Here is a 21,493-nt window from a genome sequence, read left to right as displayed (position 1 = left end):
GCAGCCCAGGATGGCAAAGAGTGGTCCGTGCCATCAAGGCCACTTGCGCCCCTCAGATGACAGAGTTGGGCCCCAAAGCGCCGTGAAATCTCAAACTTGGTTTTGTTTTTTTTAGGGGGAGCGCAACTCCATCCAGAACACAAATAACCTGTGCACTTTGTGTATGTGTGTGTATAGTTCTGCTACTGAACTCCCACTGACTTCTATGGGAATTTCCCTCTAGAGAACCAAGCCTTGGAATGTTGCAGTTCAGCCTTTACCAACCTAGCACCTTCCAGATGTTTGGAACTCCAGCTCCCAGCTAGCACAGCTGTCGGCAAAGGCTGTTAGAGAAACTCGGCCTCTCTGACTCTCATTGGAACACAGGGCATAGGCAGACCGCCAGCCCATCTAACCCAAGTGTTGTCTACATGGACTGGCAGCAGCAGCACAGTTTCAGGCAGGGTTACCTGCCAGTCCTATCTGGATCTTCCATCGAGGACTGAACTTGGGTCCTTCTGCATGGAAAACAGATGCTCCACCACTGAGCTATGGCCCTTCTCTTGATGCTGCTTTTTGGGGGGCGGGGGAGCGAGGCTATTTCTCTGCTCCACCCACTAGCCTCTGCCTGTCCTGGCCTCCCTACATATACAAGGTAAGACTTTGGGAATGGCAGCATCCAAGAGGAAAACGAAGAAGTCCTTTGTGCCAAAAAGAAACGGACATTTATTTCCCTTCCCTCGTAAAAGCGTCAGAGCCCGCATTGCATCACCATAAGGAAAGGAAGTGTCCCTTACCAGAGAGTGAGTAATCGGTGTTTGTCATCCGCATGGCTGGCGTGTACGAGACGCTTGGCATGTCGTGGCCTTTCTTCTGCTTCCGTCGATACCACACGAAGAGTGCCAGCAGAACCATAATAATTAGCAGGAGGATAATAATCCCAATGATGGCTCCCACTGAATGCCTCTCCGATCCAAGAGCGGGACTAATTTTAGTATAGGGGTTTAATTCTTCCATCATGAGAGCCGCTGTTAAAAATAATTCACAATGTGCTGTTAAATTGAGTGGCAGAAACCCATTTTGCAAGGAGAGGCATTTATCTCTCCCTCCCTCCCTCCCTCCCTCCCTCCCTCCCTCCCTCCCTCCTGGCTCTTTGGAATCTCTGGACTACAAATACTGGATGGAAACATTTGCAACACCAGCAAAATATTTTGTAACTCGCTGCCCCTATCCAAGGGTTTTTCCTCCCTACCCCGGGTCAAAAGGATGGGCAAAAATGTCAATTTTAGTTTCTCATCTTGCCAGTCCCATGCTTGGGCTCACTCATCACTATCTGAGAGGCTGCCGAAAGAGATACTTGGGCACTCAGTTTGAAAGAAAAGGCAAAGGAGTTTGTCTCACCTTGGTCACACCTGATTCCTTTGAAGCCAGGGCTGCAGTAGCAGGTGCCCGTAACGTAGTCGCAGGTCGCGTTGTTCATGCATTCGCACAGCTGCTGGCAACCGTAACCAAATGTTCCTGGGGGGCATTCTGCAAATTCAAAAAGGGTGAAAAATTATGGGTCTATGGACCACAAGAAAGCTGTGTGTGTGTGTGTGTGTGTGTGTGTGTGTGTGTGTAACAAGGGTGAAATGGTTGGTGAGAACTTTGACAAGAAGAGACCATTTTTACATATACTGTATTTTTCAGTGTGTAAGACGCCCCCATGTATAAGATGACCCCCCCTTTTTTTAACCCAAAATTAAGAAAATGCACTATGCACTATCTGTGTATAAGACGACCCCTTATTTTAAACTTCAACAATTTAGGAAAAAATATAGTCTTATACACGGAGAAATATGGTATATTTTTTAATGGAGGATTTGTTAGTATAATGATTCATATACAGTGGTACCTTGCAAGACGAATGCCTCGCAAGACGAAAAACGCGCAAGACGAAAGAGTTTTCCGTTTTTTGAGTTGTTCCGCAAGACGAATTTCCCTATGGGCTTGCTTCGCAAGACGAAACGTCTTGCGAGTTCTTGCGAGTTTGTTTCCTTTTTCTTAAAGCCGCTAAGCCGTTAAAAGCCGCTAAGCCGCTAATAGCAGTGCTTCGCAAGACAAAAAAAACCGCAAGACGAAGAGACTCGCGGAACGGATTAATTTCGTCTTGCGAGGCACCACTGTATCCTGCTCTTCTAACATGCATCTATTACTCAAGGCAGCTAACAGTAATGGCAATCTCCATGGTACACAAGAACAGAGGAAATTTCCTTATAACAAGCCAGACCATTGGTCCATCCAGTTCAGTATTGCCTACACTGGCTGGCAATAGCTCTCCAGGGTTTAAGGCAGGGAATCTCTTCCAGCAGGGAAGGAGTAGGAGAGGCTAGGAAGGTGGGGGGGGGGGAGTGAGGCCAAGGGGCTGCAGGTTGAACACAGCCCATAGGTTTGCCCACCTATGACTTGGGCAGAAAGACAGCAGAGCTCTTGCCATCTATTCTTCTGCATTTATTTAATTTGTTTATGAATATTTATAAACTGTAAAAACAACAGCAACCATAAAACACCATTTCATAAATATCCAGGGACCACTAAAATAAAGCAAGTTTATACTTCATTAAATTGTGCCGGTGTGCCTTGTTGCTCTGATGCTTCAGTGACAGCAGCAACAATATCCTGGGATGGTGCCAGCGCTTGGCATCATTGGGCAGCTACAGGGGTCTGCTGCTGATGCCCCCCCCCAATATTTTCTGGCCTAGCACTCCCAAGGAGCACCAGGTGTCTGGGTGTAGACACCCATAAGATTTCCCACAATGCCCCTCACCTAGTGTCAACACTGGGCAATTGTGGGAAACCTAAAGGGTGGCTGAGCACTGCTTGGACTGCTTCCACCACAGCTAAATAATTTGCCTAAGGTCCACAAACAATGGAGTCCATTAAAGGACACTTTCCCTGGAAGGGGTAGGGGCCCCAAGCCAGTCCTGACAACAAAAGTATCCATGATTTAGCTCTGCATTCTTCCTCCCTTTTTCTCTCCTCCTGGATGCTGAAAGTTTGGTTGTCCTGTATTTCTACCAGAGGCAAAATGATTGAATGTCCAGTGACATAATTTATTCAAGCAATTACCATGATGGCCTAGGACAATAAATCCAGAGGCTGCTTATAACGTATTGTTGGGCAACTTTCTGTAAGAAATAGAAAGGAAGGCTGCAAAGCGGCCTGGAAACTCCTGAGACTTTGGAGAAAGAGAAGAATGGGGAGTTCTACAGGAAGTGCCAGTCAACTGTACTATTTATTCGCCCTAAACCAGCAAAGCTCCTTCAAGATGACCACCTCCTTGGTCCCATCAGACACAGGCTGCCCAGCCCAGCAGCAACACTTTCATAAAGTCCACTGGAGGAAGGCAACTCTCTCCTTCCAAAAACCATCATTAAAGCCCTGAATGTGAACATGAGACAAGGAAGCTGGCTCCAAATGACCTGTTCTAAGCTCTCAACGTTGTTATCTGTCTTAAATTGCAGGGAGAGCTGTTTTTATCATGTAAGGCCATAGTCATGTTCACACCACACATTTAAAACACTATGATACCACTTTAAACAGCCACAGCATCCCCCAAAGAATTCTGGGAGCTGTAGTTTGTTAAGGGTGCTGAGAGTTGGTAGGAGACCCAGGAGATGCTGGAGTAGAGGGGCCCCCTATGGCCTCATCTAGCAGGCTCTTTTTATGTTCTTGCTGATCCATGGGTGGAGTGGGGAGCCTAAAATCCATGATAGGGCAACCTACCTGCCACAAAAAGTGAGCAAAGCTTTGGAGTTCTCTAGAGCTCTTCATCAGAATGGATAAGTAAGCACTTCTCTTGGGTCTTTCAATCACTGAGGTTTTGTGCATTTTAGCACTTAGGACTATTTCATTTCCTCCTTTGTTGGATTTAGTGGTTTTTAAATAGTTTTTATTGATCTTGCGCTGTGGCTTCTTGATGGTTTTATGTGGCATTGATGCCGATCATTGTGCCAGTTTTTTTTTTTTGCTTCTGTATTGCTTGTTTTTAGCTTTGACTATATTTGCCATGCATTGATTTTTAAAATTTGTGAACTGTCCAGAGAGAGCATGGTTAATTGGTCAGTATAAAAATGCCCCAAATAAAAGAGATAGATAAATAAGAACCCTGCAGCTGCATCAGGCCAACGGGGGCCCATCTAGTCCAGCATCCTGTTCTCACAGTGGCCAACCAGATGCCCCACTGGGAAGGCTGCAAGCAGGATTGGAGCTGAACAGCATTATCCCCATCTGTGATTCCCAGCGACAGGCACACTGTTTCCAGCGCTGGAGGCAGAACACAGCCATCATCACTGATAGCCTTCTCCTCCATCATTTCAAAGCTATCCAAGTTGGCGGCCATCACTGCATGTTTGTGGGAGCAGATGCCATCACTGAACTATGAACGAAAAGGACTTCCTTTTGTCTCCTGACCCTGAAGAAATAAATAAGCACAACAGGACACAGCAAAAGCTGATGTGCTATTAAAGCCACCACCTATACTCTGTAAGCATCTGAAGGTGGATTCTAGGAGTTGCTGTGTGCTGCCTTAATTGGATTAGCCTCTGCTAGGAGGCAGGATCACGAGAACATAAGAAGAGCCTGCTGGATTAGGCCAGTGGCCCATCTAGTCTACTCTCTTGTTTTCACAGTAGCCACCCAGGAGAAGTCTGCAAGGAGGACCCACGTGCAAAACCATCCTCTCCTCATGTGGTTTCCAGCAGCTGGTATTCAGAAGCATTGCTGTGGGAGTGAGGAAAAAGCTATCAAATGCTGCTAGCCAAAATGGCTATGGTCTGTCTCTACATTCGGAGGCAGTAATATTGTCCCCACCTTCAAAAAGTGGGAGGTGGGAGGCTGGAGGGTGGGGAGAAGACCCAGGTAACTACCAACCGGTGAGCCTGACATCGATACAAGGAAAGTTCCTAGAACAGATAATTAAACAGTTGGTATGAGCACTGAACGGGTTGGAGAACTGGGCTCAAAATGAATTTCAGTACAGTGGTACCTCGGGTTAATAACTTAATTCATTCCGGAGGTCAGTTCTTAACCTGAAACTGTTCTTAACCTGAGGTACCACTTTAGTTAATGGGTCCTCTTGCTGCTGCCGCACGATTTCTGTTCTCATCCTGAAGCAAAGTTCTTAACCCGAGGTACTATTTCTGGGTTAGTGGAGTCTGTAACCTGAAGCATCTGTAACCTGAAGTGTCTGCAACCTGAGGTACCACTGTAGTTTTACACTTTGGCAGGAAGAACCACCAGCACATTTACAAGATGGGGGACACCTGGCTTGCCAATAGCACATGGGAAAAGGATTGAGGGGGTCTTAGAAGACCACAAGCTGAACATGAGTCCACAGTGGGATGAAGCAGCAAAAAAAGCTAATGATATTCTAGACTGCATCAACACAAGTATAGTGTCACATCAAGAGAAATAGAATAGTCCCCCTCTATTCTGCCATACCTGGACTACTCTGTGGAGTACTGTGTCCAGTTCTGGACACCGCAATTTAAGGAGGATATTGAGAAGCTGGAACATGTGCAGAGGAGGGCAACCAAGATGATCAAGGGTCTGGAAAGCAAGCCTTATGAGGAACTGTTGAGGAAGTTGGGTATGTTTAGCCTGGAGAAGAAGAGGGCTGGAAGATGGAGCAAGCTTGTTTCCTCTTGCTCCAGAGCGTAGGACCCAAACCAACTGATTCAAGTTAAAAGAAAGGGGATTCCAACTAAACATTAGGAAGACTAGATGAGCTACTGGCTCTTCTTATGTTCTTAAAAAGGTTCCCCACTGCTGCTGTAGCAGAAAGTGGAAGGGTGCTTTGCAATTAACTGCAACAGCTGCCTCGCACAACTTGAAACAGAGCATGGGATGTGAGGAGACACACACACATTCATTTTCAATTGTGAAGACAGCCAAAGGGAAAAGACCCTCCTAGGAACGAAGGGGAGAAGGCCAGCAACAACAACTTACTTTGCTCACACTGCTTCCCTGTAAACCCCGTCCTGCATGTGCACTGCCCGGTAATGTGGTCACAATCTGCTCCATTCTGACACTGGCAGACGTTGGCACAGCTTTTCCCATAGAAAGCAGCTGGACATCCTGGGGTGGGGTAGAAAGAAGAAAAGGTAAATAAGTAGAAAAGGGAAGCTTTCAATGTTTAACAGACCACTGTATTTTAATATTTTGTTGGAAGCCGCCCAGAGTGGTTGGGGAAACCCAGCCAGATGGGTGGGGTATAAATAATAAATTATTATTATTATTATTAACCAGGGGACCTGCAAAGCCAAGAATCAAGTCCCCACCTAGCTATGGAGCTCACTGGGCGACCTTGGGTCAGTCACCTTATTTCAGTCTAACCTACTTTGTCGGCTTGTTCTGAGGATAAAAAGGTTGGGTGTGGCGGGGAGAACCTGTGCGCTGCCTTAAGCTGCTTGGAAGTAAAACAACAACAGCTTTAAGAAAAATCAGTTTCAAAATTGCTCAGGTGACTGAAGCTCTATTTTGGTTCCTGCATGCCGTGCCCACGATCAAATCACAGGAGGCTTGTTCACAAGTTACAGAGAACACAGGTACAAGCTGTCCCTTGTTTGTGTGCAAGTGTGTGCACGTGTCAATTTGTACAAACTACTGTGTACACAGGCACACAGACTGCACTCTCGTTGCATGTACAAGAGTTGTTGTTCAGCCGTTTAGTCATGTCCGACTCTTCGTGACCCCATGGACCAGAGCACGCCAGGCACTCCTGTCTTCCACTGCCTCCCGCAGTTTGGTCAAACTCATGCTGGTAGCTTCGAGAACACTGTCCAACCATCTCGTCCTCTGTCGTCCCCTTCTCCTTGTGCATCTTTCCCAGCATCAGGGTCTTTTCCAGGGAGTCTTCTCTTCTCATGAGGTGGCCAAAGTATTGGAGCCTCAGCTTCACGATCTGTCCTTCCAGTGAGCACTCAGGGCTGATTTCCTTAAGGATGGAGAGGTTTGATCTTCTTGCAGTCCATGGGACTCTCAAGAGTCTCCTCCAGCACCATAATTCAAAAGCATCAATTCTTCGGCGATCAGCCTTCTTTATGTACAAGGGTACAGCTCAGCTATTGTCTACACAGACTGCATACTTGTTGAATGTAAAGTCTGAACTCCCCTAATGTGGGAAAAGGGGAAATGCAGGGACGTCTGAGGGTGGCTGCTAGCTGCTCTGCAGCAGAAGAGCCATGATGGAGAAAAGAGGCAACCCCAGAGTATGTAGACTAGAGGAGAACAGCAGCACTGGAATGGTAGCTCAGTGGTAGAGCATCTGCCTTGCATGCAGATGGTCCCAGGATCAAATCCTGGCATCTCCAAGTAAGGCTGGGAAAGACCCCGTCTGAAACTCTGGAAAACCGCTGCCAGTCAGTGTAGACAATATTGAGCTGGATGGACCAATTGTCTCAGTATAAGGCCACTTCCTATGTTCCTATGACTTGTAGGGACAGCATGGGTGGAGAAGGACCCAGAAGGAAATCGATATGTTTTCTTTAATTGTGTGAGTCAGCCTTGTAAAGATGTTGAAGTGTGACTCTTACACAGTGACATAGGACCATTGGTCTATCTAGCTCAGTATTGCCTGCACTGACTGGCAGCAGTTATTCTCCAGGGCTTCAGGCAGGGGACATTCCCAGCTTTACCTTGAGATGCCACTGGGACCTTCTACATGCAAAGCAGATGCTTCACCGCTGATCAACAGCCCTTCCCCAATTTCAACTATTTAATTTAGAACGCCTGGCTGCTAATGATGCAGAAGTTTGCATTTAAAAAGTCTCCTAATTCCAAATGTTCAGGTTCTAAAAACTGCAGTTCCCCTGGAAGGACACAGGTAAATGATCTCCTAATTTCAAAATAAATCTGGTGGTCTTGTTTGGCTTTGTCTCAGAACAAATTAAGTGCACTGCAGAAATGTTGACGTGTCTGCCTTGGAAGTAAGTGCTGGGGAATTAAGATGTTATGTACACAAATAGATAAATCAAGTTTTACTCCTTTTTTTTCTCTTTTGGTTAACATCTCTTTTTACTAGGAACATTTGTTTCTTTGCTTTGTTTTTTGGCAGAGATTAAGTGTGCATTAGCAACCCCCCCAAAGGATGCAATGCAGGAAGCTACCGCAAGGGGGCAGTGCATACTTTTTTAAAACAGACACATTCCCACTAAACACCACCACCACCACCACCATCATTTAAAGCTGTAAATCTTACGTTGTGTACAGTAGGGACCCGTCCAGCCAGGGGTGCACCTGCATTCTCCATCGTGAGGGCTGCATACTGCACCATTATGACAACTGCAAGAATGAAAACAGTCTGCACCCCAAAAGCCAACAGGGCATGCTGGAGAGAAAGAAAGAGAGAGATAAAACAATTATACAATATTTCCATATATCTATGTTTTTGAAAGGCCAGCCACTTCGGCTGCATTCACATAGCAGTTTACTCCATTCCCCCCAATGTTTCCCTGTTAATTTCTGTTCTATATTTAAGCTTTCACACAATACAGTGGTACCTCAGGTTAAGTACTTAATTCGTTCCGGAGGTCTGTACTTAACCTGAAACTGTTCTTAACCTGAAGCACCATTTTAGCTAATGGGGCCTCCTGCTGCTGCCGTGCCGCCGGAGCCTGATTTCTGTTCTTATCCTGAAGCAAAGTTCTTAACCTGAAGCACTATTTCTGGGTTAGCGGGGTGTGTAACCTGAAGCGTATGTAACCCGAGGTACCACTGTATAAAACCCATTTCTAGAAAATGAATGGAATATAGTGCATGCTCAGTGCTCCTTTCCATGTTATTTGATTCTAGAAAAAATCCCGTTTGCCGCCTTCCCTTTACCTGGAAAATCGTGAGTAAAGCGACAAAATTTGGGGAGGCATATTGGCACGCAGTTCTTTCCTGCTGTTTTCATAGGGCAGGGGTCTGCAACCTTTAAGACAAAAAGAGCCACTTGGACCCATTTCCGAAGAAAAAAAAACTGGGAGCCGCAAAACTCGTCATTATAAAAATAACTTTTTTGTCACTTTTATTATTATTTCTTTGTTTGACCCCTCAGAATTACTCCTCCTCATAGAAATAAACGTTAAATTAACAAGTTACCTTTGTGTGTGTGTGTGTTCTTCACTCCCCTTCAAAACAGTGACCAGCGTACATGCCCCTTACAATGTAGCGGGTGGGTGGGTGGGAAGGTGACGTCGGGATGGTGCGTGACTAACGCACGCACCGCCCCCATGCGACGACACAGCCAGTACAGTGCCCGCCACAGTGGGGAGTGTCGGGGCGCACAATGCGCCTCCTCCCCTCGCTAGTATCCGCCCCGAAGCCGCGGCAAAGGTGTTAAAGAGCCACATGCGGCTCCGGAGCCGCAGGTTGCAGACCCCTGTCATAGGGGAATCATGGGGGAAGAGAGGCGAGCTGTGCAGAAAGGGTAGGGTGTGAGTGAAATTTAGCAGGGCATGCCAGTATATTGGCTAAAAAGGCCATGGTTTCATAATGCAACAGGGTGAAAGGAACATTAGAAAAGCAGAGTAGAAGTGCTAGCATCGTAATTGGGAAAACTGACGCAACACTTCACACATCCGAATACACCTGTCACCAGATATCCAAAATGGAATTGCACATTGCACAGAGTTGAATGGGGAGTTCTGAGTGTGCACTCATCATCATCATTTTTAATTTGTATACCGCCTTTCTATCTTACAATACTCAAGGCGGTTTACAAGCTGAAGAAACAAAAAATGTACATCTTATAACAATCTAATGCAATACAAAAATGTGATAACAGTACATGACTTTAAAATAGGCAACCTCCATCAAAAAAGTAACATTCAACAATCATTAGGAATAGTATAAAATAATAATATCAACATATAAAAGTTAAACAGAAATCCACTCAACAGTTACAATAATATCTAAACTATAATCAATAAAACAACGGCAAGCAGTACATAAAACAATACAATACCCATTGAGAAGTAGAGGGTAGAGCAAGGCAGGTGGAAGGAGGCCTTGCCTGATGGAGTCTCTCCCCTCACACCCGCATAGAACAAGGAGGTGATGGGGGCATGATGCCTAGTGGTATGCCAACATTTCTCCTCAAACTTCTCAAAAGTCTCCCCCCCCCCGGTGAAAAAATGATTCAGTGTTTTTCTGCTTCATTCTCGGGGTGTTTTAGCATACTGGTGAGAACAGAGTGTGTTGAGCTTCCCTTACTGTCCCACAAACTTCAGCGGGTGCAGAATGCTGCAGCGAGGCTCCTCACGGGGTCTCTGCCATGGGAGCATATTCACCAGTTGCACTGGCTGGTGCAGTATAGGGTCAGGTTCAAGGTGCTGGTTTTTACCTTTAAACCCCTTTGTGACTTAGGGCCCTTGTATTTACGGGACTGCCTCTCCTGGTATGCCCCACAGAGGACCTTAAGGTCCATGAATAACCATAGTTTAGAGGTCCCAGGCCCTAAGGAAGTTAAGACTATCCTCCACCAGGGCCAGGGCCTTTTCAGTGATGGCTCCGACCTGGTGGAATGCTCTGTCTCATGAGACTAGGGGCCTTCAGGATTTAGCCTCCTTCCTTCGGACCTGTAAGACAGAGCTATTCCACCTGGCCTTTATTTTGAATTCAGCCTGATCTTTTATTTCCCTTCTCTTCCCTCCCCCTCCCCTTTTATGAAGATCACCCGCTCTGAGACCCCACAGCTAATTCTCCCCTGGCCTCCTCGCTGGCCCAAGTAGGACTAATTCAGCCAGCTAGCCCTGGTGACTATCTAATGCTTATTAGATGGATTTACCCCAAATTGATTTCTGAACTTTGAATTTTATTGTTATTCATGTTTTTATACTGTATTTTATGCTGCTTTTACAATTAAGTGTTTTAAATTTGTTGTTAGCCGCCCTGAGCCCGGTTTTCTGAACCGGGAAGGGCGGGGTATACATAAATTATTATTATTATTATTACTGTCGTGAGGAGGCCAAGGGGAATGGTGTTCTCCAACACCCCCCCAAACGTTTATCCACTCTCTTTGCAACCTCCTGTCTTTCTTGATTGAAAAGCCCCCATGAGACGAGTTCATAGAATTATACAATCGTAGTGGGAAGGGACAAAAAGAGGCATCAAGTCCAACCCCCTGCAATGCAGGAATCACAGCTAAAGAATCCCTGAGAGATGGCTGTCCAAGCTCTGTTTAATAACCTTCTCCTCCTCATGGCTTCTTTCTTGGGCTTTAGTTAGAGCCTGGGAAGTCAAGAAGGTTGCAGAGTGCACAACACTGGTGAGGACAGTTGTCCCATGTAAGAAACAGCCCTCACAAACAGGGATGACAGAGAAGTCCGGCTGAAAGGGAAGCAGAAAATGACGATGCCCACATATTTGCCCCAGGTCTGAAACAGAAACCAATTCAGTGCATACAATCTCTATGCACTCTTGCTTCTACTTTCAGGCTGCAAATGATAGGTAGCTGATTACATTCCCTCAGCCCACCCCATTCGCATTGGGTTTCCTTTACACTGAAATGAATGGAGTGGAAAGACATAATGGCAATGTAAATTACACAATAAGTTTTGCAATTTCGCCATAGCGGATGGCGACCCAAATAATGCCATTTCTGGTAGAGGATGAACTGCATTGGACTGGAAACAGCGCTGCTTGTGAGAGAGCAGAATGGAGAACGGTGCTTCCTTACTTCCCTGTTCACAAACACCCTCGGCAAAATTACGGGTAGGCACATCACAGACCCTGCACCCCACCCATGAGAATAAACCAGATATTCTTTCGCCTTTGATCCTTATTCTTGAATTGAATTTCTTTTCTCATTAATTAATGGAGGATGTTTACAAAAAAGGAAAGGAAGGAAAGAGGCAGGAGAAATGTTCACCGCTGCGCTCTTCTGGAAATTTAAGTAAATACGCAAGGAATCCAGCAAGAATTGTGGCTTTTGCTGAAGGCACTTGTCATGTGTAGCCACAATCACTTTTTAAGGGGAAAAAAGAGAAAAAGAAAATGTGCGCCCATCACCTGAAGTCAAGCAGAAGTGAACAGCAGTTTCCCAATTACTTTCTAAATATAATGAACTATATTTGAAATTGACAGGCTTCCTAATTTCTGTTTTGAGTGACAGAAATATTTGGCCTGCGGAAGAAGCACAATAAAAGCAAAATTACAGCTGTCTGTTTTTATCCGATCCCTCCTTTATCACTGGAGGTTTAATATGTTTTACTGCAAGTGCTGTCTAATACCTTCATTGCACTGTGAATATGAAGTAACATTTCTGAACGACAGGCTGGGTCTTCCCAGAGATGATCCGCCTCCAATTAAGGATTCATTAGGGAAATGCCAGTTTTTGGATCCTCAAATGTCAATCTTCTACCTAGGCAATTTCAGAGAAGTCACCACACGTCCCTCCAGAAAGCACTGATTTTAACAACTAAATTATGTGTAATAGGAATATCTCATCTCTCTAATTTTCTCAGCCATATGGACCTTGCAACACAGAATTGTTGATCACTTAATGATTTCTAAAAGAAAGTGTTGAAAAGAATGAACAGACCTTCCTTTAGCACAGCCTTTGCCAACTCAGTGCCCTCCAGATCAAAACATCTGGAGGGTTCCAGGTTGGCAAAGCCTGCTCTAACCATACAAATGGGTGCATTTGCTTTGCAGTTCAGTACAAATTCACCTATGCAAACAAACAAGAATACTAAGTAGAAAACCTTGTAGCAAGGTTGGTTCAGGGACAGAGTTCCTAGTAGATAGGTTTGTGCATAAGTGTTCAATTTACTATTCTGAACTAGGGCTGCTTCCTTACCTGGGCTATCCTGGAGGTTTCATTTTGATTTGATTAATGGCTATTAACTGGACAAAGAGCCATCCTTTACTATTTGAGACTTTACACAGAATGAACCATGTTTTCCCAAACCGATGACAGAAATGCAAAGAGACAAGGATAAAGGGTTTCACTGTGACAGCCGAGAACTGGTGTTAGCCCTAAATGGTGCTGGCTTATCTAAAGGACACTCAGCTTTGTCTGTACAAACCTGGTCTACTTATAAGATCAGATATAGACTGCCCACAAATATGGTACATTAGATTTGTGAACACAAGGAATAGGGCCTTCTTGATGGTGGCTCCACATTTGTGGACCTCCCTTCTCACACCTATGAAAGGCCCCTTCAATACATGCACTTCTTGAAGGCTCATTTGTTCCAATCTGCCTTTCTTCAACAATGTTTTTTTTTTTTATTACACTGATTACACGAGACTCTTTATGCTTCTGGATTCTTCCCCTTCCCCTTTTTGCCCCATTCAAATATTTTATTATCTCACCTTTCCTTCCTGAAGAGTGCCTAGGATGGCTCAACATAAAATCTGATAAAACTATGTTAAATATACCTTAAAAAATGACAGTTCCAAAAGCCTGGATGACAAAAAAAAATGTATTCAAATCTTCAAGGAAGGGGGTCATCTGGTTTTCCCCAGGAGGGCATTTCAGAGATGGGGTGCTGCCACAGATCAAGCCCTTGGGACGACCCCACCCTCTTTGCTATCTGTGGAGGTGAGACTGTGAAAAGGGGGTTTCTCCCGCAGGATTGCAAACTGTGCAGATAGATCTTTTCTAGTTCTGCTCCGTCTCATGGTGGCTATACCGCAAATCAGGGTGAAGGACAAGTAAATGTGTTTTTCACATGAAAATAAGGCAGACCTATTGCTACGAAAGACAGGAAAAGAAATTGCTCCTTACTCTGGGAACAGTCTTTGCCTATCCAACCAGGGTAGCACTGGCAAGACCCATCCAGGGGGTTACATGTCCCGTTGTTGGTGCACACACACACTTCGGCACAATCCTTCCCATATCTTCCGCTTGGACACACTGTATAGAAACAGAAATGTACACAGAATCATAGGATTGTAAAGTTGGAAGGGATGCCAAGGCTCATCTAGTCCAACCCGCTGCAATGCAAGAATCCTGCCCACAGCCATCCCAGGGTGGACTCATGCCACCAACGTTGTAGTTAACAGCCAGACACACTGACCCAAAGATAACCTTGTCTTGAGTCTCACTGAGCTTCATTATTGGTCATTGGACTGTGGTGTGTGCGTGTGTGTATGTATGTATGTTGATATGTGTAGAGAGAATGCACTGAAGGTAAAAGATGTGGTTCAGCTGCTGAAGCCAAGGAGGCACATGGCCAGGTGGTTGGTGAGATTCTGGAAACACATCGTGAAACACAAATCACAATGCTAAAGTGAGACCCATTGAATGAGTTTTCTGGTGACAAAAAGGATGCCTATTCCCCTCTGTGGCCACAGGTTGCTATGCATGGCTTTCAATAAGTATATATCCATAGAAATCCATCCATCTACAGATGGATGAAATACAGTGGTACCTCGGGTTAAGTACTTAATTCGTTCCGGAGGTCCGTTCTTAACCTGAACCTGTTCTTAACCTGAAGCACCACTTTAGCTAAGGGGCCCTCCCGCTGCCGCCGCAACGCTGGAGCACGATTTCTGTTCTCATCCTGAAGCAAAGTTCTTAACCCGAGGTAATATTTCTGAGTTAGCGGAGTCTCTAACCTGAAGCGTATGTAACCTGAAGCGTATGTAACCCGAGGTACCACTGTAAATCCATCCATTGATTAGGACACATGTCATTTCAAAAGTAAACACACACACAGAAACACAGAGAGAGAGGGAGGGAGGGAGGGAGGGAGGGAGAGCATCAGTATTACGTTTTTCACCTAGCACTGCTTAGTCCATAAGACAGGGGAGGAAAAAACCCTTTAATTTTATTCTAAAGCCAATCTGGTGCCCTGCAGATGTTTTGGAATTCAACTCCAATTAGCACCAGCCATCGCAGCCTTGACTAGTCTAAAACATACAGCGTGCCCCAGGTTGGTGAAGGAACGCTGTAACCGTAGCAGGTCTTGAGGGTATTGAATTAAACTCTTCTATACAGACAAGTTATATCCTTAGGTTCCGACATAACTACAGAATACTGATGGAAAACCAGTACGTAGTCCCTGTTTTCTAGCATGACAATGGAAGCATTGTCAAATTGTTCTTATTGGCTGCTGGATTCTCTCCCTGACAAAAGCAGGCATCTTATAACCACGCTCACTAAACAGATAAAACCAGCTCACCCAGTCCATCAGTGCAACGAAAGGCACACAAACATAACTGGACTCACATCCTTGCAAATAGGTAGAGGTATTTTGTTTTTGTTTTGGCATTATTTCCCTACTTTAGCATTTTGACAATTCATGCTTCCTGATTCACATTCACGGGAGATGACCTCAATCTATTCCCAAAGCGCTTCAGTCTGAGATTAAAATCTGGAGCTGGGAATCATCTGCCAGTTCCAACTCCCGCCATGACAGGGATGGTAAGAATAGGCCGGAAGACAATCACATACAGTCTCAAAACACACTTATCTCCCTCCCAGAGTAGATAAAGTTGACTTTGAAGTTAAATGCTAAACGGAACAGTTTTCTCACTGAAATGAGAGAAAACGTAGCAGGCGGGAAGAGAAGGGAGAAATATTCACACTAGAGAGAAAGGACGAAACACCGAAACAATCTGTCCACCTGTCTTCCCTCATGCACAGGCCCATTGTTCTAACAGATCTCAGCAATATTATAACACAATTTTGTTATCGAGGGGGAAAAAAAAAATGGATTCAGTGACAGGCATCCTTGGCAGAAACATAATCCCATCAAGAGGACGTTCCCAACAGCCTGGTTTTAGAAAGCCAATTTACATAAAATAAAAAGAAGGCGATGATGTTATACAGCCCTTATCGGACTGCGACAGAGTCACAGAAGTTGGGTTGCTGGGAAATCACATATACTCCCAGACAGGGCTTCTCAATCTTTCTACTGCCGGGGCCCACTTAAGGCAGCTGAAAATTAAAAAGGCCACCCCACGCCCAGTCACAAAAGGGTGGCACTGACAGAGTCGGAGTTTGGCATGGTCAGCTGACATTTATTGGCATCGCTTTCTATGAATATCCAATACATATTCAGAAATGGCTGTTTCCCCCCACCCCCTTCACAGCAGTTTCCTTCTGGCAAAGAGTTCCATAGGTCAGCATTCCTCAAGGTGTTTGCTCTGGCAGTTTTGTGACACAGCCTCCCCATTTCAGGCTGAATTTGTTGACCCAGAGGCTCTAAGTGAGGAAGATTTTTCCTCTGACGTTTCCCGCTTCCCATCTCCGCAAGCCTCTCAAAGTATTTTTTGTTAGCCATCTCCTCTCATTTCTCCTTTCATACTTAGCATGGACCTTATTCCCATCCCTACCCCCTTAAGTGCCAGTTTCTTTCATCTGTCCTCTCTGGTCATTTTACATTTACTTCTTCCTGCCAAAACAGCTTTCTTCTCTTATCTCCTTCCTTTCTATTCCCAATTCATTTGTTGATTATTCTTAATAATAAACATTAACTTTCTTTCTTTTTAAAAACAGAGGCACAACTGGCTACACCTGCTTTTGATGGGTTAACCGAGAATGGATGATCTGTTTCATATGGATCTGTACTCAATATCCACACATCATTTTATGATAACAAACTGACTTGCTGCTGACTTGACAATAGCCCAGTTTGCACATCATGGTAAACCAAATACCAGCAAAATTCAAATACAGGCAAATTCTGGAGGATGGAAGCTTTTCCATTCGCAGGCTCCTTTCAGAAAGTGCAAATTTGAGAAATTCAGCTTTAAATGTGAACTGAGTCGAATTTCTCCCCTGTTTGGAGCAAAACAGACACAGTCCTCAGTTTGGATGTAACACTAAAATAGGGAATGTGGCTTTGTTGCTCCTGCTGGGAAAGCACGGATATTTTCTGCGTTCACACTAAACCATGACCTATAGTTTTCCTTCAACAAACTTTCTAAGTGGATTTTTTTAAAAAAACCCAGTCTGTTATCTGCATTGGATTTGAATAGTTCTGACATATCATCATCAGTCACTTTGAGATGTTTCATAGGTGATGATTTATACATGGGATAAATAAATATAATAAATAGTGTTGACCACGACATGCAAATGCTGTCATTAGACTGACATGAACTGCAATGCCCTTCTGGCTGGTAAAAAAACAGCAACCCAGAGTGCATTGGGAACCTGCTAGTCCAGAACCTGGTAGTTTGGTTGGTTTGGTTCTGATGCAAGTCGGCTCAGATGAACAAAACACTGTTGCACATTTCATTACCTATGAAGTCAAAGGCTAAGCAATTTGGAAAACAAATCAACTCAATCATATAATGGGATATATATGGTATTGTGAGGTAGATTTGCCTGCAAAATGTTTACTATATATCTTCATTTTCCAAGATTCTCTGAACCATGAAGGGGGGAAACAACCCACTAGAACCATTTTCAAAAGTGAGTTGTTTACCCTTCTTAGAGCCTATTAAAATCTTCACTGAAGCTGCATGCATTACGCACAAACAATAGTTAAATGGATCTGAGACATTTTGAATACAGAAAAGGGTAATAATGCTTTCTGTATTAGGAATACAAGGATGTAATTGCCATGTTAATTAGTTATTAGAGCTCTGAAGGGGGACTACTCTAAACCCCTGCTGAGATATCAGCTGTTTTCCGGCAGCTATAATTCGTTATCAATCCAAGCTGCTTGTATTCCTATTAATGGTAGGGGATCCTTAGCTTGGCTTTGGCCTCCCATTGCATAAATCCAGATTAGGGTTCAATGACCCCCCCCCCTTGTTGAGCTTATAAAGTTGTCATTGACCACAACCCAAATTCTTAGGAATGTAAATGGAACTAAGGGTGCATACAGGCTTCCTCTCTTCCTGCTGCTTTCCGCTGGGAAATCTCAATCTTTATAGCTGAATTGGAACAAACCTCAATTGATCTTTGCACTGATTCAGCGCTAAAGGGCAAGTTTTCCCAGGGAAAGTGGTGGGGCAAACAAAAAATTGCTCGGACCCATGCCTAGAAAGCACAGGAAAAGCAGAAAACTGCTCAGACATGTGCTTTCTAGACATGGGAGAAGTGGAAGTGTGGGCAAGCCCTCTATCAAGAGAAATCAATATATAATCAACTCCAGTGTTCAAAATCTGCACTGGCTGCCTATACACTACTGGGCCAGGTTCAAGGTTTCTGTATTAGTGTACAAGGCCCTTAGTGGGACGCGGGTGGTGCTGTGGTCTAAACCACAGAGCCTAGGGCTTGCTGATCGGAAGGTCGGCAGTTTGAATCCCCATGATGGGATGAGCTCCCGTTGTTCAGTCCCAGCTCCTGCCCATCTAGCAGTTTGAAAGGACGACGTGCAAGTAGATAAATAGGTACCGCTCCAGCGGGAAGGTAAACGGCATTTCCATGCGCTGCTCTGGTTCACCAGAAGCGCCTTAGTCATGCTGGCCACATGACCTGGAAGCTGTCTGAGGACAAACGCTGGCTCCCACGGCCTATAGAGCAGGATGGGCGCGCAACCCCAGAGTGGTCCGCGACTGGACCTAATGGTCAGGGGTACCTTTACCAGGCCCTTAAGAATTTTGGGCCCAGGATTCGGTTAGCGGAGTCTGTAACCTGAAGCGTCTGTAACCCGAGGTACCACTGTACAATATTGTAGTGGTAAAGCAACACAATCTGAGAATCCTACTGTATTGTGGAATCGTCTTATTCAATAAAGAGGTTCTTCCCTGGTAAGGGAGGTGCATTCTACATGCCCATGCACTTTTTTTTTGATACTCGCATTTCCTCATTAATTCTTTTTGCACTATACCTTGCAAATTTCTTTTCCACCCCCCAGGCCCTCTTCAATGCCCCCCCCCCGGCTCCTAGGTCTTTATTCACAGCCCCATCAATTCACAGGGGTCAATATTGACTGCTCTGGAAAACTCTGCTGGAACAATGTCTATGAATAGCCCTGTGCCCTGTCTGTTAATGGATTTCCTTCCTGCCTGTGCCAAAAGGGACCACTGACTGCTCTGCTCTTGTTTCTTACCTGGCTCTTCTTGTGAACTCTGCTAGCTTGGACCCTGCAAGATACTGCTCTGGATGCTGCTGGTGTTACTGCTGGCCAGCCTTATGTTTACTCAGGACTGGGGTTTTTTTCAGTGCTGCAAATCCTAATACAGTGGTACCTCGGGTTACAAACACTTCGGGTTACAGACCCTGCTAACCTGGAAGTAGAACCTCGGGTTGAGAACTTTGCCCCAGAATGAGAATGGAAATCATGCGGTGGCGGCAGCAGGAGGCCCCATTAGCAAAAGCGCACCTCAGGTTAAGAACGGTTTCTGGTTAAGAACGGACCTCCAGAACAAATTAAGTTCGTAACCCAAGGTACCACTGTAGATCAATTAATCATATACGTTCTGGCTGATGAATCTTTCACTGCAAGGTTGCATCCAGCTAAGTGCTACTCAGAGTATAGTAGACTGAAAGGAATCAATCGAAGTTAGTCATGCCTGTTAACTTGAATGGGTCTACTCTAAGTGGGGCTAGCAATGGATGCAACCCTATACTCGCATAAATACAGGTAAACAGCGTATTTATAAAGCAAGAAAACCCATTTCCTTTGTTTCTAAGATGATGCGCTCTTGTTGTTGTGAGGCATCATCGTAGGAAAGGGATTCCCCCTACGGCCAAGAGGGAAAAAGGAGAAAGACCCACTGAAGATGTTGCTTGCCGCTGACAGTTTTTATTAGCGCTTCTAAACATTATTTCCGCATGTATCTCAGGGGTGCCTATTCAGTTGATTAAAAACGTTTTAAGGCTGACTGATCTCACCGGTTAATCGATTAAAATTTGCAGCCCCGATTCATGTAGTTTTACTTGTTTACTTTGTTTTGCTACTGTTGCAATAACTTGTTTTATATTTCATATTCTGAGCTGCCCTAGGAAATAAATATTTTAAAATCAATAAATAAAAGAAGAGGAGGTGAAATCCCTGCTACAATCCTATCAGCCAGCAGCAGGAATTAGGTAGTCCGCTGGAAGATGGCTAGCGAACCACAACATCCCTTTGGACCACCCTGTGGCCATCAATTTTTCAAGAGCCCAGAAACCATTTGACCCCATAGTATAAGGCAGGGCCCATCTTCCAATCCAAGGTATTGTTCCCTTCCCCCTTTACTCACATACACCATTTAGATGGGTCCTTTTCCCTTCTCTCTTGTTTTCTCCCTCCCCAAGAAAATGGATCGAGGAGATGTGACCCAAGACACAGGTATGGGCCATAGGAAAACCCTCTGCAAATGCTCTCTCTTTAGGGCTGCTAGCACAGAGAGGAGTTTTCTTCCTCTCTGCTTAGCTCTAAATAATCTTTCTACTTAGCGAAAAAGTAAAGCACCTGCAATAATAGCTGCATTTTGAAAACAGCAATATTTGCACCGAGTTAGCCTAAAATAAATTATTAAAATGCATCCTTCTTCTCTTCTTTCTCATTTTTTATATTAAAGAAAAGCATATATATCATATCATATGCTTGCAACATTATGACAAATTGCAACACCGACTGCCTTTAATTAGAACATGAATATTTTATGGCAATTCTGCTGGGTGGATCAACATTTCAAAGGGAAGGCAGGGACGCTCAACAGATTGAAATCAAGAAAACAGGGTTTTGCTTAATGAGATAATTAGGCCTGCTTCAGACTGTGAAAACTAAGCTGGGGTTTTTGCATTGAGACAGACACAGTCGCCGAAAAGGGGAAAGTAATGTGCTTGCTCTCATATTAATTGCTCTACATCTTGGTGGTGAAAGTGGCAAGGAGAAAAGAAAACATATGTTTCTACTTAATCTATGCTTAATTATTTTTGCCTAAGTACTGCCTATAATTTGTACCTTACGGAAAAGCACGGCATTAAAAAAAGAGTGAGTTCTATTTTTTCCTTTAAACCCCCCCCCCCCAAAGAAACAAAAGATGACGACCGAACAGGCAAATGCCATGCAGCATATTATCTGTTAAATCTACACAACGGCCTTCCCCAACCTGGTGTCCTCTAGATGTTTTAGGCTGCAACTCCCTTCAGCCAGCATGCTGCCTGAGGGCTGATGGGAACTGTGGTCCAGGGTAGCCTTGGTCTCCCATTTGTCTATGCCACTTTGCATTTTGAGAATTAATAAACAAATCCCACAGCGGTTTGCAACCTAACTGAAAACATCAAAGGAATCATTATGAAATATTAAAATGAAACATTGAAGATGACACCCAAATAAGAAATATACATTTACTAGGGCTGGGCGATATCTGGTTTTCAACACTGCAATATAGCACCAGCTAAAAATTGCGATATACAGTGGAACCTCGGTTATCGAACATAATCCGTTCCGGAAGACCGTTTGAGTTCCAAAACATTCAACAACCGAGGCACAATTGCTGGCTGGCAAAATACATTGAAAAATGGAGAGATGTGTCTCAGAAGCCATTCAACTTCTGAGGCGCGTTCAAAAACAGAAGCATTCACTTCTGGGTTGTCAGTGTTTGGGTTCCAAATTGTTCGGCTTCCAAAGCGTTCGACAACAATGGTGGG

General features: G+C 44.6%; 1 protein-coding gene across 7 annotated transcripts in view; it reads right to left on the bottom strand.

Moving 5' to 3' along the window:
* The window catches only part of MEGF11 (multiple EGF like domains 11), a 352,698-nt gene that overhangs the window by 32,765 nt on the left and 298,440 nt on the right, over positions 1-21,493 (bottom strand). For all 7 annotated transcript variants that reach the window (XM_080982103.1, XM_080982104.1, XM_080982102.1 and 4 more), the window contains 5 exons: positions 13,736-13,864; positions 8,219-8,347; positions 5,968-6,096; positions 1,381-1,509; positions 777-1,007 (listed from right to left, as the gene is read on the bottom strand). In XM_080982103.1, coding sequence (XP_080838229.1) covers positions 777-1,007; positions 1,381-1,509; positions 5,968-6,096; positions 8,219-8,347; positions 13,736-13,864 — 747 coding nt within the window. The remainder of the gene's footprint in view (positions 1-776; positions 1,008-1,380; positions 1,510-5,967; positions 6,097-8,218; positions 8,348-13,735; positions 13,865-21,493) is intronic.

Source organism: Podarcis pityusensis (assembly GCF_964106645.2).
Source record: "Podarcis pityusensis genome assembly, chromosome: 14".
In the NCBI taxonomy this organism is placed as follows: Eukaryota; Metazoa; Chordata; class Lepidosauria; order Squamata; family Lacertidae; genus Podarcis; species Podarcis pityusensis.
This window is presented reverse-complemented; position numbering and strand designations above follow the sequence as displayed.